The 25,581-nt window shown below is 41.5% G+C and overlaps 1 protein-coding gene across 4 annotated transcripts in view; it reads left to right on the top strand.

Annotated features, from left to right (window-relative positions):
• The window catches only part of MRPS6 (mitochondrial ribosomal protein S6), a 46,102-nt gene extending 22,250 nt beyond the window's left edge, over positions 1 to 23,852 (top strand). The window contains exons 1-4 of one of the 4 annotated variants that reach the window (XM_080560476.1): positions 889 to 949; positions 8,014 to 8,114; positions 11,864 to 12,003; positions 23,223 to 23,852. In XM_080560476.1, the coding sequence (XP_080416602.1) occupies positions 904 to 949; positions 8,014 to 8,114; positions 11,864 to 12,003; positions 23,223 to 23,403 (468 nt within the window). In that variant the 5' untranslated portion in view covers positions 889 to 903 and the 3' untranslated portion in view covers positions 23,404 to 23,852. Of the gene's footprint in view, positions 1 to 888; positions 1,178 to 8,013; positions 8,234 to 11,863; positions 12,004 to 23,222 lie in introns of those variants that run through there. The other 3 variants (XM_080560475.1, XM_080560477.1, XM_080560478.1) reach the window with 3 other exon arrangements.
• The last annotated feature ends 1,729 nt before the right edge of the window (positions 23,853 to 25,581 follow it).

A 25,581-nucleotide genomic window follows, 5' to 3' on the forward strand; every position in this document is an offset into this window, starting at 1 on the left:
CGGTAGTTGTGCTGCCACTATCCCTATGGGACAACACCAGCCTATATGCCTCGGTGGCTTTCTTCTGTTTTACTTCTGACAGTGATCTAGAATCAATCCTGGTGCCTGAGCCCTCCAAGGAGCCTGTGCTGATGGTCATGCTCTGAGAACGATGAGCATGATGTTTACTGCCTGAGAGGAAGCAGTTACAGCTTGCAAGAGTCAGTGCTTAGATCTTTGCCTTGGGGCTAGGAGGGATATCTGCTCGTGATTTGTACATGAAAAAGATTAAAATATCGGCACAGTTCTGGAAGAGGAGACCAAATGCAGGTCTTCCACTTCTCTCCCAGTCCTCCATAATGACATATTTGAGCTAACAGCCATGGAAAGCGTGGTGTGAATCATGTTTTCATTGACCAGGGGAGAAAGTTCAGGAAGAAGGGGGGCAGGCCTGGTGATTAAACACCTGTGGAATGGTATCCAAGATCTTTTAGAGCTGGGAAAAATTAAGGACACCAAACACACATCTTCAGCTGTGCAATAAGTGTTGCATCCATCAAATTTATTCTTGATATTCTCTTTTGCTGCTGTGTTTTAAAAGAAAAGTGGAAGCTTGGTTGTTGTTTGTTAAAGGAATGAGTCTGAACCATCACTGGAGAGGAAGGCTTGGGCTCAGAATGAAAAATAAGTAGAGCTTCTTGCCTGCAGACTTAGTGTGGATTTGTGATTTCTGTAAGGGAGTGGAACCCTCACGTTTTTATTAGTTAGCTGTTAATTAATTGGTTTTCTAATTAGCTTATTAGGTGATTATTCAGTGAGCAGCTTTCCATTTCATTGATTTTAAAGGAGGTTCAAGAAGCCTTTGTCACCAGCTGGTTCTATTTGTGTTAATTAGCAATCACTCTCTCAGCCCCCAATTTATGGATGCTTGAGACCTTAATACTTCTTTGGGCGTGGAGTCCTGGCCCAGGCAAGTGGTGGGCATGTTTTGCAAATGCTGCAGCAGCATTTATTTTGAGGGTGCACTGGAAAAACTCAAGGAGATGGTGGTAATGAGTACTCTTTGCCTACTGGCGGTAAAGTGAATTCTCCCTCCTTGGATGTGGTTGCCCTAGTTTGCGCTGTGTGTGCGTTGTGCCAGGAAAATCAGCGAGGCAGAAAGTTTGAATTCTGTGCCTTTTTTCCCCCTGCCTGCCTAGTAAGTGCATTTAATCAGGGTGTAATTTGCAATTTGTTTTTTTGATGTTTTTTTTGAGGAGTATGTAGACTGATAGGGATAAGGTGATGCTTTGATTTCATGGCTGTCATAACCCCTGAGCTAGTCAATTATTTTTAATACTTACCTAAACCATGGAACTAGTTTTGTAAATTAGCTTTGAATATCTCTGTATAGGTATGTGTGTGTATATAAATATACATGTTGTGCAAGGGAGAATTTCACCAAGAAATTGCCAAGGTTTCAGTTTCGTTTACGCACGCCAACTGGTTGAAACAGTGTGATTTCCACCCTATGTGCTATTCTGGTTCAGAGTCAAGGACGATTAATTTTCTGCAAAAGCAGGAGGATTTTAAACCTACGGCCATGGTTCCACACACTCTCTGTAAAGATTATTACTTATTCAGTGTTTTTCTTAGTCCTGACACTTGTTATATAGCACTAAGGATGACTGTGATGGGTATAACAGCTAAATACTAGGAATCGGATCTCCTGTTCTAGTCTTTAAGTCTAGTCTTTAACATTTCTTCCGTTTAAGGACTTAGACTAGTGTGGTGCTAATGGTACACCCTCACTCTAGAGTGTTTGGGGCTTCATGGGAACATATCCCAAGACCTGATGGCTACAATGGATGCTTTGGACAGTTGCATGTAACTCTTCAAGGACTGGGCTCTTGTTGGAGCTCCAAGGCTGGAAGCCTTTGACTGGGAAATGTTGAAATTAACTGTCTGTGGCCTTTGCAGCTGTGACTGTCTCCCAAACTGGTGTTTGTCTTCTGGAAGGTGTGCAGTGCCAGCCTCCTTCGCTGCTGCGCACATTTCCCCCAATTACAGATGTGTGAAAGCTGACTTGAAAAATACCTAGCGTGCTGAAAGTGTCCAGTGCAATTACACTGAAAGAATCCCTGCGGGTTTTGAGCTGCCTGCGCGTGTGCCGTGTCAGACAGCGAGCTGGTCCCTGCAGGGAAAAGTACCAGGCTCAGTGTCACCTATCTGGGGCTGGACAGGGAGGCAGCCGGCGTTGTAAATGCTGTGATGTTGCATGCTGTTTGCAACATAGCGAAGCCCTTCTTGTTCACGATACCTCTGATTTTGTCCCTGAAGTGTCCAGGACAGCAAAGTCACAGCAGCAATGTGACAGTGGTTTGATTCACCTCCCTCCCCTGACTTGCACAGAAGCCAAGGAATCGAGGTGATGGGCAGCTGAAGGAATTGCTTAGCTGTGCGTGTTCAGGCAGCCTTTTCCTTTCAAACACTGATGGTAAGGGGGACAAATGGGTTTGGCTTACCTTGGAATAGCAGCCATCACTTTTGGACCCCTTCTGTCAGTGTCTGTAAGTCTTCCAGGCTGTAGTTAAATGTGTGTGAAGAAGAAAATGAGAGAAAATACTAGGGGAGCGAGATATGGACAAACAACACAGTGAAAAGTAAGGAGATGGAAACAAGGATGAGAGAAGAGATATTGGAAGAAAGTGCTTTTCTGAGGATATCTTAACCCAGAAAAAGACTTGAAATTAGTCTTGTCTTGAGAAATTTGATAATGTAGATGATGTTCTTGGGAGGTATGTAAATCTTGACTTAAGTCTGCTAGGTTGTATGAATGGCCAGTTGTGTAAAGAGCAGCAGCAACCTATTTTTGTAGGAATTATGTCTTATTAAACATCATAGCAAGTAAAATTGCACCAGAGGACCTCTTATCCAGAGAAGCCATAACCAGCTTTCTCAAGAAAGCAGTAAGCTTTAAGTCAGCTGTGATATTGGAAGATGGGGAGGAGAAAAAAGCAAAACTTTTCTCTCTGTGGTGTTTAAAATCCTGATTACATCTAAAAATACTGTCATGAATTGGATTTCTTTTCCATACTTGTCTACAGATGACTTGATGCAGGTCTTTCTTAGATTTCTGAACAGCTTAGTTTGGCTTTACGTTCTGCTCATCTCAAGGATTTTTGAAGGCGGAGGCTGGGCAATTCCAAACCAAAAGCTTGAGGAATCAAAGGGAAAGTTTGTGAAGTCAGAAGAAGTTTCAGTTTTGTTTTATTATTATTATTTTTTTAATTGGCAGTTGATAGCTCTGGGGACAAGAATTGATTACCCAAATTGGCAAATTGTGCAACCACTTATCTACTCTTAATGTATTCTGGTGGAGGTTTACCAATGAAAAGTACTGGGATGGTAGAAGAAGCTTCTTGACTGTGGTTTCAGCTTCTGTATCACAAGACTGGAGAAGACTTCTGTTCTTCTCACTTTCCCCATTTTCTGTTCTTACTATTAGCTTTTTGTTCTCTTCATTAGAATGCGTTTGCTTTTTCATCTTAAACCTGACAAATATGGAAACAATTGGAGTTGTAGGTGAATGTGTGTGTGCGCATGCACATTTCAAACACCAGGGAGAAAAGGCTTCTGGAAATAACTCCCAATGTGCTTTTTTTTCCTTCTTTTTTTCTTGTTACCATTTGAGCTTATTTAAGCTTAATGAGTATATAAAGTAAACCTGATGAAATGTACTCCATATCTAAAAGTCATGAAGAACAAGGCTTACTTGTAGTTTCTGGTGAGTAGACTTTAGCTGATCAGGAGCATTAGATTGAAGTCTGTGTTGTAATTTATTGTGATTTGAGAAGAAGAGGGTAAGTTTCTAAGTGGCATTGTAACAAAGATGGCTCTCAAGTAGTATCCAAATGTTAAATTCAATGGTTTCTAATAATAAACCACTGAAATGGCCCTGCATCACAGGGGATTTGGTTATAGTTGGCAAAGTTGTTCCATTCAGACTTACAAGACACCTTCTAGAGTTCCTTTTAGAAATTATAAGAGTTGACACTTTATAAAATGAACTAATTGTAAGCTAAGTTCACTGGTGAGACTAAAGTGTTAAATTAACTTTGATCTCAAACATTGAGTTAAAAAATATTGTGGAATTTAGGTTCTTTGAAGAAGAAAGGTGGATTTGGGGACAGAGGAGAGATTAGCAGCACTTTGACTTTAAAAGTTGCTTCCTTTGCCTCCAGGTCCCTTTGCTTCACGTTTGCATCAGGTGAAGTTGATAATGCCTTGGCTTACCCTCCATTACAATGTAATTAAAGAGCTGTTTTTTGGAGAGATGCAGTGTTGCATTTAATTCAGACGGAGGTAATTTTGGTCACCTCCAAACTTACTTTTAGATACTTGCCATCTATAACTTCATTATTTTCTGAATCCATTTCTAGAATAGTATCATGCATCCTTGACCAATAAATGTTTGGTGAAAATACCATTCTCGGTTCTGTCATTTGTTCCTTACTCTATGTCTGGAAAATCATACTGTCATCGTTAGAGAAATCTGTTCCTACCTAGCGCTGCTGTATGCCCAGCTTTCCCTAGACAGTTCCCTCCTCACCCCTGCCTGGCTCTGAACTTCCACTGAGGTATCAGGAGTCCTGGTTCTTGTTGCTTGCTGTCCAGAGACTCTGCCTATTATGCTCAGAAGTCGCATGATGGTCATTTTTACGATGGGTGCAGCACGGCTAGCATGCTTTCTGTTCACTTGATCTACCACTTTGATCTTTTCTGAACAGTACGTGTCCTTCAACGGTTGTGCTCTACTCGCTGCTGCTGCTCCGTGTTGTTTATGCTTTTACGGTAATTGCAGCTTTGCATCTTGCACCAGGACTTCGAGTTTGATCCCTAGGCAGATAAAGAACTAACCTGTTGTGAGCTGGCTTGTATGCCTGGTACGTTTTTTGCTAATATTAGCGCTATTTTGTTCTTTGCTGTCCATTCTTAATCTGCTGATTGGTTTTTCATATGTCTGCTGCCTCTTGTTGTGTACTAAGAGAGGGTGCGAGAGTTGAATGACTCTCCAGCTTCCCCGTGTTCCTCATTGTAAAGTTCATCATCTTTCTTTCTTGTTGATCTTGGCGAGTTCACAAACGTATGTTTTTATCATTTTCACTAATAAGTTTTTAGTATTTAATTACGTATTCAGTAACGATATGGACATGTTTTTCAGTTTTACTGCTTTTGAATTGCAGTTTTTAAACATAAGTTTTGCATTCTTTAATTTCCACCTCAATGAATAATCGCAGAAGAACTTTAACTGTTTAGTAACCAAAAAGACACAGCTTTATGCTACTATTATGACATTGAAGGGAATTTGAAGACTGGATTCCTTTTTGTTTGTATTTTAAAGAGGTGTGCCCACTGGTTTTTAAATGCTTTGTATTAACTGAGTGAGTAGTCAGAAGAACTTGAGTCTAGTCCTAACTGACCCTAAAACTAGGCATTTAGTGTCTGTTTCCTGTTCTACCACTGAAGACTCTGTTAGGAGGAGAGCCTTGGTATCTTGAGAAAGCTGCTTTTTTAGCCAGTTCTGTTTATTTCTATCCTTTTGACTTTGTCTCTTGAGCTCCCTCTGGCCAGCTCACTAGGCGGGACATGAAGCAGTGGTGCAGTCTTTTTAGATGGCTCTAACTCCAGCCACAGAGTTGTCCTTTCCTTTAGGATTGAGCGGATGGCTCCTTGGTTTTTAGGAGACATCAACATTACAAAAGCTTTATTCCATGCTCTTACTGAATTTCTGGTCTATCTCAGAGATGCTTCTTGTAGCTTCATAGCTGATGAGTTCACGTTCATTTGGTCTCCAGCAGAACAAAGGATACTTTGTCATCAGTATATTGCCCTTTTTTTTTTTTTTTTTTTTTTTTTTTTACTTTCTGGTCACCATGCGAGTTCTTTACAGCTGATAAAAACCGTACTATAGCTTTTACTCCTGCTGGTGGTGTATAATAACTTCCCCTCACAAAGAGGTTGTTGGAGCTGCGTTTGGTACTCACTGGTTATTACCATGCGTTTGTGGCTTTGCTCCTGGGTGACAATTGGCTGGGTACCCCCCATCTGTTCCCATTTTTGCAGTCCCTTGAGATCCTGAAGAAGTCTGTGCATTAAATAGCTTTCTGTTTCCTTGTGACATTTATGATACACTGGAAAGAGCCACAGAAGGGCTTACCGTACAGCTGTTGAGCTACCTGAACCAATCTTTGACCTGGGGTGGCTTTGGGGTGCGTGGAAGAAGCGGTGCAGTGTAGACAGGCCTGATTGACCTGGGCATCAGTCAGCTCGGGTTTGCATAGAGGCTATCTGCATTTGCAGGCAGTGGTGGCGGTGGCAGTGCTCTATGAATGTGACCAAATGGCTTCCAGAGCCAGGTTGGCCCATTTGTACCATGTGATGCCATGTTGTGCTATGGGGATTTACCAGAGAAGGGCACTTGATGTTACAGCCTGCCCCCTATGACTGGACGGAAGAAAGACTGGTGAGGAGAAAGGGGACAAGCAGTAGGTATGGGGAAATGCCTAGGGCGTGGTATGCGGCTGTGGTTTGTGTGATGTATGGGGCTGTGCGTAGCCTCTGGGCCCACGGGAGTAGCAGCGTTTCAAATAAACTTAGCTGGATTATTTGTGGAAAGGCGCCCGCTGATCTTGTGGCATTGGCAGGAGCAGCACCAGGTTCACCCTGGTAAATGTGGCCACAGCATTCCTCATCTCTGGAGACAGCAAGCCCTGTGCAGAAAGTGTCTTTTGTAACGTGCCTCTGCTGTTTTTGCATGGTCAGCCAGCTATGGGCTTGACTTGCTAGTTGACGCATTTCCTCTGGGCAGCTCCGAGTTTAAAAAGTGCAGGGGTAGAGGGGTGAGGAAGGTTGATCCTGGTCCTTCAGTTATGTTTTCCAGGGGCAGTTTTCCAAGTAAATGCACTTGGAAAGTCCGCAGCGACTTCCCCCATCTTCCTTCCACAGCTTTGGTAGGCTCAGTAGATCTGTACCTCTGAGAATAAGGCAACTCACTCGTGACCAAATGATGGGGAACTGAGTTCACTAACGAAGTTCATCAAGTTCACTAAGGGCGAACCCATTCGAAAGGGCTTGATTATGCACCCAGGAGGGTGAACAAGACCTAGAATTGCATACCAGGGCTTACACACTCTTTCTAGCACTTCCTGCTCTCCAGCATGGGTATTCTGGCACTGACTGCCATTTTCTCCTGCTTTTTTTTTTTTCTTTTTTCCCCCTCCTTGTTTCCCCGTATCTGTGGTACTGGAATTACTGCTGGCTGTTCAGGAAAAAAATGTTGTGGCTCCCGGGTTGGGAGCCAGGCAATACCATTTCCTATGTCCTCAGCTGGTCTGGCTCTGAGGCAAACCAAGGAACCTGTGTCTGTGGATATTATGGTTAGCAAAGGCTAGCCTATATATAGTTTGGTTGATGGCTTTAGGCAAGCTATGATAAACCATGATCTTTTTTGGAGAGGAGGAATGAGAGGGATTACAGTGACAAGCTTTCAAAACCAACAGTTTATGTTTTCAAAGTACTTCCACAAATGGGGAGGTTGCAAAAAAGCGTAATATTTTACAATCCTGAATGTAGAAATCTGTGGCTTTCTTTTCTTGTTCTTTTTGTTTTGTTTTGTTTTTAAATATATAGGACTTTTTCTTAGGCTTCATTGTGTTTGGAAACTGCACATCATGTTGGACATGCTGCCACTCAGGGAATGTGCTGATCTGTTGGCATGTACAAAAGAGACGAAAAGCTTATGTGTCATTTGAGGGTAGGAGGGATGCAGAAGAATAACCTTATCCAATACCGTTTAACTCAAATATGCACGGTTGTTATTGCAGGGTATGTCAAACAAGTCCACAGCTGGACATACAGCTGCCTGTATAAAGGTCTCAATCAATTACGGTCGCTTTTGAACAGAGCTCTTTTTATGGATCAGCATTTTTTATTTGAGTGGGAGACAAGCAGCAACAGTAAACTTAACGGTATTTTTATTCATTGACCTGACAGATTTCTCCTGTGATAATTGCCTGAGCACCATGAAGGCTTCTGCAACCGAAGCATGCACAGCAGGAGAAGAGTTGAATGGCAGATCCTGTTGCTTTCCAAGTGTATGTTTCCCAGCCTAGTGTTGGAAGCTCTACAGGTGTGCTGCAGTGCACAAAATACTAAAGCTATTAGATTAGCTGCCCTTTCTCTCCTAAAACTGTTCTTTTCATTGTTAATATGGGTAAGTAAAACCCTAATGGGCAGTGTCAGATTCTCGTTTTGAAGTCAGAACCTTCTAGAAAGTAATATTTGCATCGGTGCTTGTTTCACAAAGGCAGCAGTTCTTGTTTTTTCTCTTCTTCCTTGAAGCCAGATTTCTAGTATGGTTCTTAGAGCGTGAAACTGTGGCTAGCACTAGCAGCTCTGTTACCCTACTTTTGGCTTGTATGTGCAACACTGTGAAGCTGCTGCTGTTACAAACAAGGGACTCACCTGCAGCTCCTGCTTTAGATAGGTTTGAGTGCTGAGACTGTGTGGTAATGGAATCAGCATAAAACTGTGTCTGGAGTTTGGACCAGCTTCTCACACCTTTGTGTCCTGTAAGTTGAGCCAAAAGAGGCATAAGGAGCTTGGAAAAACAGTTCTTCATGGGGAAAGTCTTGAGAGGAGCCTCAGCTCTGCTCTTACCCCTTTCTTACAGCATTTGTGGAGGATGGGGTCAAGTAAAGCAAAGCTGTTACCTTTCTCTAGCTGTTGTTGATGTTTCTCCAACAGCAGAAATTGTAACAAGCACTTTCTGCTGTGGTAAAACAAAAGATGGGTGTGGTGGAAAGTAAGAAATTTTTGGTTTATGTTCGTTGTTGAAGATATTGTGAAAATGCCACCTGATCTACTTACTTGGCTCTCCAGATGGCATGACTTATATGTAGTCTTCTACTACTAAGGACTCTTACAATAAGGAAAATATCAAGGAAGATATCCAGCATTCAAAAAATATCAAGTTACTGGCCCTTGTTTTACTCTCTTCTGTTTCAACTAAATACCTTCAGAGAGAATCTTAGTTGGGTAAGCTCCTGCAGCTTTTGGTTGCTAATGTGCCACGGTAACACAAGGAGGGACAGAACAGACCTTGAAAGCTGTGTCTCTGGCAGGCTCTGTACCTCATTAGCAAAATTCTGATCTTATTTTAAAGAATGTTCCTATTGTGGAGTTTAGTATACTAAATTAAAATTTCAAAAAAAAAAAACACCCAACTTTTAGAATTCTGTTCCTCACTTTCAGTCCTGTCAGCCAACAGGTGTGTCACAGTGACCCTTCCTTCCTAGTTCTCGAGTATCGTTCAAAGTAATGAGGTAGTAACATCCTGTAGCTGTTGCTTCCCAGTTCTTCTCTGATAGTATTTGCTTGTCCTTCTAGGGTTTGCGGAGAGAGAGGTCAGTGTGTGACTGCTTGGTGGTAGTTGTCAGACGTATAGAGGATGGAAAACAATGCAAAATATAAGCACATAGAGAAGATTAAGAATCCAGTCTTGGAGGATAATGCTTGTTTTGGTGGGATACTCTGGTATTTGAACATAGTGTTGTAGTAAGCAGCAGGATTTGAGAGATGAGGGAGATTTAAAGGAGGAAGAGAAAATATTAATGTGGTCACCATCAGCTGTCGGTCAGCATCATCAACTGCAGCATGAATGTGTAAATGCCTACATAACTTCACAGAATTGGTTTGGTCCTATTTTTCTATCAAAGTGAGGCCTGTATAGTTGTGGTCTACCTATCCATCTCTCAGTTGCTCCTCAGTAAGTTTTGAACACCCTGGTTTTGTTCCAGACAAACTTGAAGGAGGAGCTGAAGTCACATTCAGACACCTGTAACATTTGTGGGAACAGCTTGTTTTGTGGCAAGAGGGCAAAAAGAGTTGTAGGAAAACCAAGAGAGTTCTCCATTTGGGGAAGGAGGTCCTACTCACGAGAGGCACTTACTTGGAAATTTAATGAGTACTGATGGAGGCAACCGTATGAAGTCAATTGAAAAATAATGTTATTCCTGTTTTTGAGCTAAAGAGTGATTTAAAGTTATATATTGTAATCCAAAACTCTCTTAATAATGCCTTCATCCTAATTTTTCACGCTGCGACGAGAGATCCTTTAGTATTTCTCTGTTGTGAGAAACAGTAGTTTTAATGCCTCAAACTTTGGCAAGGTAGTGACATTTCGTCAAAAGTGAACGTATGGTCCCTGTGGTAGTTTTACAACACAACCTAAACGTACATTGGAAAAAAAAAAATCCCAGGCATTTTTGCTGACCTCATAACTGTTTAGGCTCTTCATGTTGAAAATAAATTTCCCAAACAGTTCATCTAGCTGGAGAGGGGGAAATAAAATTTCTGATTGATAGGAGCAGTTAGGTGCAGACTCTTCACTGCCACAGGGCAATTAACTCATGGAAACAAGAAATCATTTCAGACCATCTGTGCTTGGGTCTTTCAAAGAGCAGTCAACGTTGTAGCATGTAATATGTTGAACATCTTTGCTCTGCATCTGGAGGCTCTTTCATATCACCTTGCATCCTCAGCAAAAGGAAAGAAATTCCACGTGCCACAGCACGGACTGCACTGCATAGAGTGAGATTCTGGTACCACCTTTTTCACCAATTTCCACTAAGGGATCTGGACATTAAACAACCCTTAGGTGTGCATCTCTACTTTAGACTCGGGAGACTAACTTTCAGTCATCTTCTTCATGAAATGATCGAAGGATTACACAAGTTTTCTCCTGGCTGAGAAAAGACAGTGAAATTGTTATGCTGGCGTGATTTCACAAAATACAAACTACTCAGAAAATCATCTCTTTCATTACTTTTTCATTTACAACGATTACCATCTCACCAAACAGTAGACTTGGGAGTATATGTTGATGTGAAATGTTGCAGGGAGCAGAGAAGGAAGCTGTGCGGTTTTTGTTTAGTTGGATGTCTGTTTATTTTCCTTTCTTTGTAGGATATCTGTTTCTTAAAATGCTTCTTGTCATTGATAGTGTACCAAGTTTTCAGTTGTTTTCAAAACAGTCTAATTTATATTTTATTAACATTTTTCATAGATATTATAGTGTCGTTACAGAAATGATTCAGCACTCTAGAGCTCTGTTATGCAATAAGCAAGAAAATATTTCATCTGCTTTACCTACTGCTTTTTGGCTGCCTGTCCCTCAAACTTGTTTTTCTGAGGAGTGAGATCTCTGCGTGTTAGTCTAATTACTGCACGTCAGTTCCTTAACTCTTAAAAAGGCTCGTATGTCAGCTGTGCAAAAGTAATGAGAGGTGCAGTGATTTAACCAAGGGTCCGATATCTATTACGTGTGTGCAGTGGAAATGACAATGCAAAATGAACGCGGTGCTGATTGTTGTCCCTGTAGCAAGCCACAGATTGGTGTTGCTCCCAAACTCTTCACTTTAAATGCCATGGTGAACAATATTAATTAGCATCAACGATCCAGGGACTTTAAATTGCTCTTTGCCACGTGTATTTACTCATACCTGTGCAAGGGTCAGCCAAGGTGATACCAGGTGAGTTAAAGCCATTAACTATTTCCTTTTTCCTGTTGTTTGTTGTTGGGGCTTGCCTCTGAAATCAGTGGAAACTTTGCTGTTGCCGTAATTCACAAACGAATTGGCTGTTTGTCAGCTGTTTGTTGTTTTAAAAAAATAATAAATAAATGTTTTCCTTGTGAGGAAGTGGTTCCATTTTGCCATCTCAGGTTACTACACGCTCCCTTCCAGCACTTAGCCATGCAAGTGCATGTGTTGATTGTAATCGCATAATAAGAATAACCAGATTTGTGTACATTTCCTGCTTTCTCTTTTTTTTTCTTTTCAAGCCTGAGACCGCAGCTGTGCTGAAGCGCACTGTTGAGGCTCTCATGGAGAAAGGAGCCGTTGTGAGGAACCTCGAAAACCTGGGAGAAAGGGCTCTGCCGTACAAAATCTCCAAGCACAAGCAGCGCCACAGAAGAGGAGGGTATGCACGATGCATTTTTCTTTAAAACCCTTTCAGTTCTCCTTTAAAATGTCCATAAGCCACTGTTGTCGTTTGGTCTTCCTCGTGCTTTTGGGGAGCAGATGTGCAACGTGTGTCGCCTCAGCGAGGCAGATCGTGCTCTGCTTCGACTGTTTTGTGCTGCTTCGTTTTGTGTGCTGGTAGCTCCTTGCTTGTGTGCAGATGTCGTCTTGTGAGTGGCCTGAGCTCAGGCGTTGGGACTGCTTTCCCCAATGTACACAATGTTATTTTGTTAGGCCATTTTTACGTAACTGTTTTCCAAGCCGGACAGGCTGTTTACTGATAAAAGTCTCACTTAATCTGCTGGTTGCTAATTGGCAAGATTGATTCTTTTTCTCTAATGCATCTGAACTAAATGTTGATTACCATACGCATCCTGTAAGACTCACTCGTGATTTTGGTACGGCTTTAGCTAGAGATGACCACGTAAGCACAACTGGCTTGTTTAGAGGAGAAACATCTCCGTTTGTCCCCACGGAGGAGAGCTGGGACATGGGATGTTGGCCTTCTCCTGCGAGGCAGAGCAGAGGTGCCGCGGCCTTCTCCCCCGACTGCCCGCACTGGTGTTTTGTTGCTCCTTGAGGCTGCCTCCGAAATGGAAATGGATGCTGGCTCGCCGCGAGGGTTGAGAAATGTTGCTAAGCAACCTGTGCTGCGCAGGGGCTGCCTGCCGTAATCAAAATAACAATTAGCCGCACGCTTCTCCTCGTCCCTGTAGCACAACTGGGCGTAAGTGGACCTGCCGCCTTCCTGGATGGGCCTTCTGGCACTGGCCGGGGTGAGGCGACCCTGGGGAGCGCCTTTTAGGAAGCCCTTGGTAGGTCGTCTCCCGAGGGTGCCTCACAGCTTCACTCCCTTTTCCGACGACCCCTTCCTTCCCCTGCAAAGTGGGAGCTGGCAGCTAGAGCAGACGGACAGAAAGAGGAGGGGAGGGAATCTCCACAGTGTGCCTGTTACTTACCCAAAAGCAACGGCGACGTGGCTGCGGCTGTCTTGTGCTCTTGCTCCATGGTGTCTGTGATTGCCTTCAAAACATGGCTTGATCCCGATAGTTTTGCATTTTAGGATGAAGTCTTCTCTGCACGTGGGAGCTAATCAAAGCCTTGCGTCAAGACAGAATTATTAATTACCTCATCCATCCAACATTAAATTATTTTCAGGCTGATTCAGCAGGACAAGGAGCTGGTGTAACACTGGTACTACAGGTGGGGAGCTAAGCCAGAGGGTCTAGAGTCCACTCAGTTGGGATGTTCAAGTTGAGACTTCTGGCTTCTAGTTTCTTTTTTTTCTACAGCACTAAGCTCTTTGAAACACTTCACCACTTTGGATCACAGTTTCCACTTGGCTTGGGTGGCAATACTTCACCATCAGGGCTTGGGTTCTTCAGCAGGGAAAACAGAAAAAGGAGAAAACCATAACCAGACATCACAAGAATTATGTAGAGGTGAATAAAAGCCATTTCTTGAGGCTATTTTTCAGACATGTAAGCTCGCTAAACTCATTTATTACAACAGATTACCTGTTTAATAAGCAGAAGGAGGGGATCAGTAGACTATAATAACCATCTTCTTTGCAGTGCTGAGAGCAGACACATTTTGTTTTCTGCTTGAGGTGGGGTTTTAGTGACAAATAATTGCCATCGTGTTTTGAAACACGGGCATGAAGCCATCAGATTTATGTCACCATAACTGTTGTTTCTCCACCTCCCAGTTCAAGTGTCTCTAAATTAATTTAGCAGTCGTTCTGCTTGCCCTGGATTTGGATCCTCTGTATATGAATATGAGAGTTCCCTGCTCTAAATTGCTTGACTTCCTAAAAGGAAGCGATTAAAAGTAGGTACTACAGGAAAGGATAAGATTGTTGTTCAGAGTTCAAATTCAGGAGAAACAAGATATTACAATGGGAAGCAGCAGGCAGTTTCAGTACCTGGTAATGTGGGAGAATGCATTTGTGTAGATATGCCAGAGAGGTTGCAGTTCAGTGTACAGATATGGTGGATTCCTGATTTGATATTTCGTAAGGTCCAGAGAGTAACTTACTCAGAATATTAAACAATCTGGGAATAGGAAGTGAAAAGTCAGTTCTTTATCCACCTCATAAAGTCAGTCAGTTCTGTTTTACAGCATCTGTAAAAGTAATCTCTTTTTTAACAGGACAACATTAAAAAGAAAGGGGAAAAAAAAAGCTCTTCAAGATGGTTCAGTAAGTGTACTCGCTAAAAAATCCTAACATCTTTTCTCCTTCATAATGAATTTTTAATTCTGCCTGTCTCCCCTTCAGTACCAAGGTGGTGTATTGAATAGTATAGTCTCTCACCTTTTCCTTATTCTGGGCTTTTTCTGAAGTAACTGAAAGGGCTTCTGTGAGAGTGCAAATGAGGCTGTGTGTATGGGGAGAGTGGTGAACCTTTCAGAGCTTTTCATTTTGGGGGGGTGGACTTGTTTGTTTTTTTAGTTTGGTGATTTTCAGCAGAGCTTCAGCTAGTTTATTTTCTGAGGATGTGGAGATGCTTGTGGGCTTAGGATGCACGCTGAATCCATTACTTCCTTTAACCTCCTGGCTGGTTTTCCTGTGTGAAAATTAGGGCAGTACAATATTCATAGCATAGGTCACAGCTTAATAGAGTGCATCTCTTAGAGACAGCTCTTGCCCTAGCGATCGCTACTCGAACCATCTTCCTGTCACTCAGAATGGCACTGAGTCCCCTCAGCTGCATGGGAAAACAAAGTGATTTTCCTAAACAGCCTGGTTCCTTTACAAACGCCCAGGGTTACCTCGGCTGTTCCCCTTACCTTGACTCAAGGGCCATCAGCATGGCACTGCCAGCTGCTCACAGCTCTGCTGAGACGTGCTCTGTGGCATGTCTAGTATCATCCCTCTCCCAGCCTTTTGCTGTGCATCTTTTCATTTAGTTAATTTTATCTGCAGTTCAAGTCTTTGCAGTGTATCATAAAACCGAGTGATTGACAGAGAAAGACGTGCAGTACACACAGCAAAGCTGCCACTGGGCTCCACCAGGTTTTTGTAGTGTCTTTAGTAAGGAATTAACCTAGAAAATGCATAGTCGTAGGTCCACAAGCAGGTGCTCTGTATCCTCAATACAGATTATTTTCCTCTGAGTTCTGCGGTGCTTTCAGCATCATCTGTCTCGGGTATACAGCGTTACAGGCACATTACAAATTTACGAGTATCCAGGACACTTTGCAGATCGATTGGCAGCAAAATTCTCATTTTCTGTAAAGCTGAGATTTTTCAAAGGCTGCCACAGGGGATTGTGGCCCACAGCTGTCACTGGAATGAACAGTTTTACTCCACCAGCAGCTTTGGAGACCTCGGATCACATGTATAATTGACTGGTTTCTTCTCTGGAAATGGTATTCACTGAGCAGGTGGTGCACGTGCATTGAGAGTATATTAAACCAAATTTTGGTCTTTCTCTTAAACGCATCTTCCTTTTGACAGAAAACACCTTCCTTTTTTAGAGACCTAACGTTGACAGGCTTTGAATTTAGATAATTATGAAAATAGTATGTTTCAAGAACCGTATGGGTACATTTGAAGACTAAAACTTTTAAATTGTTTCTATACCGATATTTTAAACCGAAGTCAAGGTAGCTGCTAACTCACAGTACTAATTGCTGTAGCAGAACATTGGTTTTGAAGTATTTAAGAGCATGATTCAAGTACATTCTGTAGCATATCACCAAATTGTAACAAATACAAATTCACCTTATGGATGAATGAAATGTGACACATTGGTTCCAGCGTGGGTTAGGTACGGAAGTGTACTTGAGGCATTGAGCCTGCGTGACTTGCCCGTGGCAGTCACATCTCTGGAAAAAAAACAGCTGAAGAATGTAAATAAGGATTCCTGGCTGTATCTCCTAATGGGCAATAGATTTGTGCCAAATATTTGTTCTGCTAGCCACTACTTGTTTCTACTTGTTTATCATTTTTAATGAGGTGTACTGAAACTGCTTTTAACACAGTGGCACATTTTTTTAATATTGTATCACGTGTATCAGGAGGTACTTATTTCTGGAATAAACAAAAGTGAACTGATTTAAATAAGGTGTGTATTAGGATATGAATTCAAGGAATGTTAAACTTTGAATTTGTTTGTTGTTTAAAAGGATACAGAAGCAATGAATCCCTCAAAGCTGCTTTCAAATAAAGGGTCTAGACCAGGGCTTGGTGATGGCATTACTGAGCCCTTGCTGCATATTTGGTCAGTGCTGAACTGGAGGATATTGCAACTGCTTGTAAAATGATAGATCTCAGTGGCACAGGCTGTGGGTTTGCACTTTGTGGCATACCTGTTTTCTTTGGCCTTGCCAGGCTGTGCCTTAATGATACGCTTGTGGCACTTCATGCTTCAAGGCATCGGACTGAAGAGCTGGTCTGGGGGCGGGCGGTTGGTACGCCGGATATTTTTACTTTAGGGGAGCTGGTACAAGGGAGGCTGCAAAACAGATCTTTAAAAAATGATTCAGGCACTCCTCTGGGAAGGTAGTGGCTCAGACTTTTTGCAGACCAGGTTTCTATTAAACTGGAAGGAGATATGACAAGGACTCTGGGGAGAAGAAAGTGGTCGAGTGTAATTGGGGTTTGATTATTGCCTTTCATTTGATATCTTGGTATCCACTAGAGATTTGTTGTGAGAGTTAGTGTGGTTTTTTTAGTTTGTTTTTGTTGTGCATCATCCTGGTCAGTGCTCAGATTTAGTGCCATTTCATAAATCAGTACAGCACTGTGGTCTTCCCCTTACACTTTGTTCTGTGTGTGTGCGCGCGCTTTTCCCTACTTAATCTACCTGTAACATGGTAATGTTTTAGACCTATCTCCCCACACTTCTGACTGTTTCACTTTCTTTATTTGTGAATTCTCTAGCTAAACTGTGAATAATTCTGGTTGTTCCTAACATTTTCTGTGTTCTATTTGCCCGTTTTTCATTGGCTTGTTTTCTTTTTCTCTTTTAAACTTTGATTTTTGAAAAGACAGCAATGTTCTTTTGTTATTTGCTTGCTTGTCTCTTAATCTTTTTGTTTTGCTGTTCACTCTGTTATCTCATCAACCCACTTGTTCTCTGAAATAGCAAGCTCAGGTCTTACTTGTGTACGTGCTGAGTTGTATTTTGGGAGCTTACCTTAATAAGTGCATGGGGAATTTTCAGTTGGAGGTGTGCAGGGATCCTAGTGATTGCTGGGATCTGCGAAGTAGCACAGAATGTGTATATAAATGTATGTATCTGCAGTACCTGACCAGATCAGACATCAGGAAATCGAGGTTGCAATTTGAGTTGCATAGTGGGCATGTTTGTGTGACAGTGGGAAAACTGCAAAGCAAGGAGATGCTTTCCCAAGGATGTGTGCAGGTTTTAGGCTCTGCAGTGCTGTGATTGCTCCCCAGGAACTGGGAGCAGCTCACCAGGCTTCAGTACCAGCATCCCCTCCGCGATGGTGAGGAAGGCTGCGTGCCTCCCACAGGCTGTCCTGGCCTTCCCACAGCTCACTCCCAGCTTCTCTTGGTGGTTTAGGGTCTGAAGCAGTTTTCCCTCCTGGGGAAGCACCTTGTATTTTGCCTCTATTATATGGCATGTGACTTAATGGTCATTGCCAAAGCATGGGCTCAGGAAAGAAGAAGCATGAGTCTACCTAATGTCTTTGTGCCTCAGTGGCCTAATACACAAGAAATAGATAGTTATTAAGATGAGTATTTCAGTAATGGAGCATGACGTTCTTTAAGAGATCTGAACATATCTTTGTAAATTATGTTACATGCTCAAGCTTTGACTCTTTCCGTAAAGTATTTTAGTTTCAGAACTATACTTACACAAATCATTTTTAAACAAGCAGCTTGTGGAAGAGTAATATCCTTTGAGGACAAGAGATGTTAAATTGTCATCCAGTAACCCATGTTGTCAGGATACAGTTTTAGGAGTAAAATAATAGTTACCCATCAGAGTTGTTCTCAGGAGTATTCTCAAGTTTTAACACACCATCTCTTCCCCAGTAAAATACAAGCTATCATGTAGTTGAAGGACTTCATCCTGCAGATAATACACCAACATGTGTAGCTTCACTCAGGTAGGCTCACTTGATTTTCATGGCTCCCAAAGGCCATACAGGGGCAAAGGAAAACAGAGGAAGGAGGATGCAAACTTTCATTTTTTTTAACACTGCCAGACTAAATTTATAGTTAGTGCACAACCTATGTGTGATTTTTTGTTCAGATTTTAGAACATCTTAATGTGTTTCAGCAAAAAGGAGTTCTGGATCTGTGGTGTACTGGGATGAGAACAGACACAGTTTGAATGTTTGAGTATTAGGCATGTTTGTAGTATTTTCTACTAAATTGATTGTCTTCTTCCACTAGATGGGGCTTTCTCCATTGATGAGTTGAACCATTACTTTTCCTTCAAACGCTTTTGTCCACATTAATGTGTAAATGTGCATCTACCTTGGGTACCAGAGCCCTGAAATGTTGTTTTTTTTCCTCACTTTATCTTTGAGGTTGCGATTTGCAGTTTTGAAGCCTTTTAGTAGAAGTGGCACAGTACAGTAATCTGTGATGCTGAGGTGCCAGCATCAATTTCTGGTGCGGTAAATTCTGTAGCATCTTTATGTAAGCATGTTTATTAAATGTGATGGCTGCACTAAATAGTGGTCTTGGTCAGGTGGGAAGCAGTCACTTTTTAAAAAAAACAAACAAACAAAAAAATGTGAATTAATACTTGCTGTGTAACTGCAGCTGTGCTCATAACAAATCTGCAGACTTTTCAAATGCTGCCCAGTGAGCGTGACTTTTCAAACACTCTGATTAGGTCAGGCTCGTTTCTCTTTTGCAGTGAAACAGAATTTTTCTGCAATGTTGCAAAATGTCTTTCTGTTATTTAATTAGCTTAATAACAGGCGTCTGTGTATAGAATTTGGCAAATGAAATTTCTGAAGAATGTGCACATTTTTTTTTTTAAAAAACAGTATTTTTTCCCCCCAGTACTGGTTGATAGGGGATTATTTGTGTCATTGCTACGGCACAATGTAGTTACTAAGGCAGTAGCTTTTGGTTTTGATCTGGATATTCCCAGTTGCTGTCCTTGTGATTTTCAGAGGACTTCCATCTATTCCATAGTTGTGTTTCATAAGCCAGAAGTAGTAACACGTGTTTTAGTCCTTCCAGCTACAAAATGATAGTCCTACTGAGCATAAACTCACCTACCTGCCCTGCTAAGGAAGAATAGTGACCGCAAGAGCCAAGGAGAAAAGCAAACTACTGCTCTTCAAGAGCAACGCAGTGGTTCCAAAGATGAAGTGGGCATTCTGGTAGGAGAGCAATTTCATTAACAGAGGATTACTCTAGTGAGAACGACTGTCCAGCTACTTCCATGAGCGTACCACAGCTTGCTTTCCTCTGGACAGTTTCTTGTTTCCTTCTGGGATGCTTTAGTTGTATGTTTTCTTGCCTTTGTATCTTCCACTCTCCTACTGGGGAAGCTTACTTAGACTTTGTGTTGCTGCATAAAGGAAAAATTTAAAGGAAAGATAGCTAATTGAGTTTGAGCTTATCATCTTTAAGCATACAGACGTTTTCTGGGCACAACAATGGCACCACACAGCCTCTTCCAAGTCCACTGTAAGTGTGCTTTTTCCCTCTGTTCCTCAGGTACATTGAACATAGCCTCCGAGTCCATGTTCCAGGAGGATTTAAAAGTGAGTTTTGATCCAGGTGCCTTTCAGGGTTCTGTGAAGTCACAGACTGTCCATGTGAAAGCAAAATATACAAGCATCCATAGGACTTCAGGACTCAAATTCAAACAATTTCTGGCTTGGATATATTAAAAAGGATACATGAAACCAGGCATTTTTTTCATACACAAAGGCATGCCCTTCTTTTTCTGAAATCCTATGATTTTTCTCTTTTTTTTTTCAATTAACACATTGTTTCAGTACATTTCAGTGGTTAGTCTGCTCTCCTGTATTTAAATCATCCTTCTATTTACAGTGGAGCATGATGACAAAAATAACTGTGGTCTCATAGTGAATCAGTGGAATTTTCCTGCATTTCTCCCCTGATGACTCGCCTGACTCCTAGACAGCCTGAATGCTTCTGCATTTTTGTTCGCAGGAATGAGGTAGTTTCCCTCCTGCATTCCTGTATTTTTCCCGTCTTTAAGTCTCGCTGGGATTTGCTTTTGTTTACTACGCAAACAGTAGCGGCAGCGTGGTGGTGTATCAGGTCAGAGATGGCTGGCTGAAATTAAGGTTACTGCATGCTTTATGGAGAGTGGGTTTAAAAAAAGCCCACAACCTGATGGCAGCTAATTTAAATGCATGTGTTTGCAGGGAAGGTGCTCCAGATCTCCTCAGGAATTGCATTGTCAATTGCATTTGGTTGTTTTGCTTGCAGCAGTCAGTTTCTTCTCTTTCTTTAATGAAAGAATAATATTTTTTTTATGCTGGCCCTCTTTTCCTTCCCTCTTTTTTTTGGCACAGGGAGGCAAGCATTGCTTGTTACGCTGAGGAATGGGTGTTGTTTTAAGAAATGGCATTGTCACCAGTGACTGCAGTTTTGTACCCTCAGATAAAATACCTATTCTGCGAGGAGTCATATAAAGATACGCTGCAACAGCTCATCCTCCCTTCCCCCACTTCTCCTTCAGTTATCAACAGTGCGTCAGTGGAAATTTCCACCCTTTGCTAATGTGAGAGAAAGCACAAAGTTGCAAAGCAGTCTTTTGAGAGGGGGGAAAAAAAATATATTGCCGTTTTAGGAACACAATGAAAAGCAGCATATGACTTGAAAGCAGAAATGAAATGAAATTCTGGAGAAGTGGGAATAAAAAGGGACAGCAAAGAGCACGGGCTGCAATCCGAACGAATGCTCTTGTGAACCAACTGCTCGGGGAAGGGGGCAGGAGAGTGGTGGTGTATCATCAGCTCGAATTTCTCCCCCCATCATCCCTTTTATTAGCTTCAACTGATTGAGAATTTGGAAGGGTTCTTGCAAAGGAAAGGATTTAAGTGGCATCTGTTAAATTTACCAGTGGCTTTTTAATGGCTTTAACAGAAGATGCGACTTTCCCTTTTCAAGGGGTATGCATCCTTCAGAAGTTGCTATGCCACAGTTTTACTGAATTGTCCAAGATTAAAGCTCGTTTCTCTCCCTAAACTTTTAACCAGGTGACATCTCCTGTTTTCTGGTCTCTAGAAAAATAACAGGCAGCTCAGCTTTCCAAATAAGTTAAGCTGAATCCTGCTCCATGTGTGAGGATTTGCAAGGGGGACCAAGCCCACCATATTTCCTCCAAATCCTTGTTAAGGTGAGCTTTTTCTGCGTCTCGTAGCAGCCCTCCCTGCTGCAGTCAGAGGAGCAGCACCTTAGTTGGTGTGAACTGGCACTGCTCCCTCGGCTTCTGCGATGCTCGGACGCAGCCCGCGCCAGCCGGGCACCTCTTCTGGAGGACTGGTTCCTTCCAGGCAGGCTGCAGGGACATTTCTTGCCGTCGGGCCCCTCACATGTGACAACTCGGTGCTTCAATCTGCTTTTTCTGAAAAGGACTTCAGACCTGAATTGTGGCTATTAATACACATGCCTGCGTAAGAGGTTCGGGATTACGATGTCTGGCTGAAGGGAAGCTTCTTTGCAGCGTTTTCCACGTGTGGATTCCACCCCTGTGCAGCAATCCAGCACGCGATGCTTAAATCATTGCTGACCTGGTGGGTCTTCTCTGTGTGTAGTATATCTTGGTGTTACTTGTGCAGCACATCTAGTTGGGTGAAAAAGAGCTCCATGTGGGATAAGCAGTGTGAAAAACATGAATCTGTCCGTTGTTGGTGACACCACCTCCTCTATTTCCTCTTCAGCTTCTTGGCTTGGGGAATTAATCCTCAAAGATTGCCTTTACCAAGGGGGACTGCACGGTGTGATGTTCGCCCTACAGTTGCCTTTATAAGAATCTGTACCTCCAACAGGATAAAGTCCCGCTAGGTACAGTTTTTAAAGGAAACTGTGATGCTTGATCCTGCTTGGGTTTAAGTGATATAGGAATGGGGTCCTTGGCAAATGTGTAGTATGATTTCCTTTAGAGGATATCACTTTCAGGTTATACTGATGCTTCACGGGGAGGTGTGTTTGCGTGGACTAGAAGGAAAGGAAAGCTTTAACAGGAGGATGCATAAAAATTAAAATGAAATAGCTGAGTGGTGAGTTTTGTCCTGCACACCTAGCCTTCAAATTATTGTTAGTCTTGGAAACAAGGTGGATGGTTAGATTTCTTTCATGAGATTTCTGAGGCAGTTGTGGTGTCTTTTTACGATAGTATAGTTAGTGCCATGCCAAACACAGACTGACTTACTATAAAGTGATCTTGGTGACATAAGATACTAATGGGGAGCAGCGTTCTCCTTTCTGTACGCAGGGGTAGTTTTTTTTCCTTTGTAGATGTCAAAGGTAGTTGTGTGGTGGACACGAAGCACTTACCTGGTGCGGTGCATTTTGTACGTGCCGTGTATGTGTGGAAGGAAGACCTTTTCAGTCCTGCCAAGATCAGCAAGACAGTACGCTTGTCAAGTGCCAACTGTGCAAGCTGGCATTTCCTACATGTGTCTTCAGCTCCTGCCCTCAGATGGAAAATTTAAGCCGTGTTCGCATTGGAGAGGTGCCTAATTTGGCATAAGTCCATCTCTTGGGGTTTATTTTGCTGTTTTTTAAACGTACATTCAGCTCTGAAACAGAACTTTAAAGAACTGTGTCCATATATACATAAGCTTGAGGTGCTTCACACTGACATCTGTTCCCCAAAGAAACAATGCCATGAATTCAAAGGAGATTTAAGTGTTGTAACCGAAGTGAATGTGCCACTTTACCTTTTTTTTTTTTTTAACTGTTCAAATCAAGGTGCGTAGATGAATGGAGCAGGTACAAGACGAGTAAGGTCTCTTTAATGTCCTTGTGTAAGAAGTGCTGTGCAACAAAGAAAAGTTCAGACTGAAGCTGCTTGAACTGAACTCTTCATATTTGAAATCAAAATAATACCGAGCTTTTATTTAAAACAATTCTGGTAGAAAAATTTAAGGAAAAAATACAACTTTTCATTTAAGAAGTCCCACAGAACAGCTATTTGAATTAAAGTTGTAGTACAGGTATTTTGTTTTATTGTGTATGTGTGTTTCTCATTGCAGGTATTTTTTGGTAGACTTAGAGGCCCCACCTTCAATTGTATCGACCATGATGGATCATTTAGGACGTGATATTGACGTAATTAGACGTGCTTTTATAAAACATCCTGTATCAAAGACAGAAGAATGCAGTGGCATAATCCCAGTCAACTTTGAAGACAAACTAACTGCCAAGAAGAAATGAATATTTTAAATTGCATGTTTGAAACTTTTAAAAGATTTTTTTAGTCCTGCTTTTGAATACAATTGTGATAACCAATGTCCATCAAAAATTATCAGTTTTAGCCATATTATGTGTGTGGTATAGTACACTATCTTAAGTTATTGTAACATTTGAGGTTTCTTTTTTGTTTAAAATAACTTGAGTAGACTTAATCTGTTTGCTTATTTTGATATATGACAACTCTGAAAATTGATTTTCTTTTCCCTTAGAGCATTACATTGATAAGATTTATCCATCATCAGAATGCTCAAAATAGCATTCTTTTCCAAAGACAGATTACTTAAGAATGTGTATTTACATAAGAGATTAAGAAGTCTACGGTGTAATGTAGCAGTATAGTATGTGATCTGTTTGAGGATTTTTCTGCTTGCTTTTGGAAAAAGGTAATAAAAGTGTGATTAATAATAAAACTTGACTCCTTTTCTGGTCTTAAAGTATGTGTGTGTATATATATATATAAATATATATATATATATATAAAAGAAAAAATAGCTTACACTGCCAAAAGATGTGCCAAACTTTTCTTTAAGGTCGTATCAGAACTCTGTTCAGGTAAAGAATTATTCTCTCTACAAAAGCCAAGAACTTCCAGTGGCACGTGAGAGAAAAAACCACGAGTTTATATAAACAGAAGAATAAAAAATGTTTTATTTCACTATCAACCAGACCCTGGCCAAACATTCAAACTGAGAAAAATGTCAGGAAAAAAGATCCTGACATATATTTTGTCTTTTTTTTTTTTCTCCTCACATAAGAAACAGGAGAAACAGCAATGCATATGAAAGGTTGTATTACTGTCATATGACCTCCTGCTGGTCTGACATGAATTCAGTAGTTTGTAGAGGACCTCCAGCTTTCCCCCATGTTACTGAGGAATGCACTTGCCCTTTATCCCACTGAAGGTGTGTGTGTATGGTAATTTCTGTAGAAAAATGAAGTTGACATCAGTCTGTTGTTAAGCACAGAGGGTGTTCTTTACCTGAATGAGCTTCGTCAAGAAACCTTCACTCCAATGTTAAATGATGCTAAAGGGAGGGCCAGCCCAGCAGCTGAGGTCAGATTCCCAGGGAAACATGACGGGTCTCATTGGTGTGACAGCTCTCTAGCGTGCTGTTTCTTCATGCTCTTTTTCATGGATGATGCTGTTGTTTTTTTTTTTTTTCATCTTCTTGGATACAGGACTTCAGGGGGAAATTAAACTAGCTTTTCTTCAGAGTTTTTTCTTTTAAGGAAAAAGTAAGGTAGAAAAATGAAAGGAAATTTTCTTTCTGTATGTCCGTATTGAGGAGATGTGAACGTGTGGGGTTTTTTTGCTGATTTTTTTTTTCCTGTTTTTAAATCTGCTTTTCTTTTAAGAGCAGACTGTCACATTTTATCTCTTATTTCCTGGAAAAAAAGCACACCTTTAGTAGAGTAGGTACGCTTTTTTTGTAGCTGTTGCCAGTATTGATCATGTGGCTGCTGTGCACCAGTGCCTGTTCCAGACAGAGGTCCTCGTATCAATAACTTTTGCTTGTAGGGCAGATCTTCCTTCTATACAGGTGTGAGCTTAGCTGGGAGGAGCTGTAGGACTGAACATTTGTGCTATGAATTGGGATCCCTGAGCTGCCATTTTTTTCTGGCCCACTGAAAGTTCAGACCGTCAGCTTAGAAAGCACAAACTACAAAGAGGAAAAAATGTAATGCTTTAAAGAATGTGCTTTACTCAAGTTTCTCAAGTTTTTCTTAATAGAACGCAAATGAAAACCTATAGCTTAAAGTCAAACCGAGATTCCAATCGTCCTTCATGGTTTCAGTGTTTTGTGGCATCAGTGCTTCATTGTTTTTAACACCTATGTATTCGCACAAAAAAAAATGATGTTCTTTATGTAAAACAAGACAGGTTCCCCCTTTTGTCACCACCTCTGCAAGCTATTCACCTACACATCTCCCCACTTTTTTTTTTTTTGGCTTAGGTGACCGAATAGTGTATTAGTTTGTTACTCTAATGCTTAATTCTTCTTTTAAAAAATTGCTTTCAAATCTAGCTTACACCAATTTCCCTCTGTCTAGGACTTTGGGCCCTGTCATTCAATTGAATAGAAGGAGTATATAAGCTTTCAGGCTCACAAAATGAAGAAGATTGAAAACAGAGGTTGT

Source organism: Anser brachyrhynchus (assembly GCF_964034855.1).
Source record: "Anser brachyrhynchus genome assembly, chromosome: 1".
NCBI lineage: Eukaryota > Metazoa > Chordata > Aves > Anseriformes > Anatidae > Anser > Anser brachyrhynchus.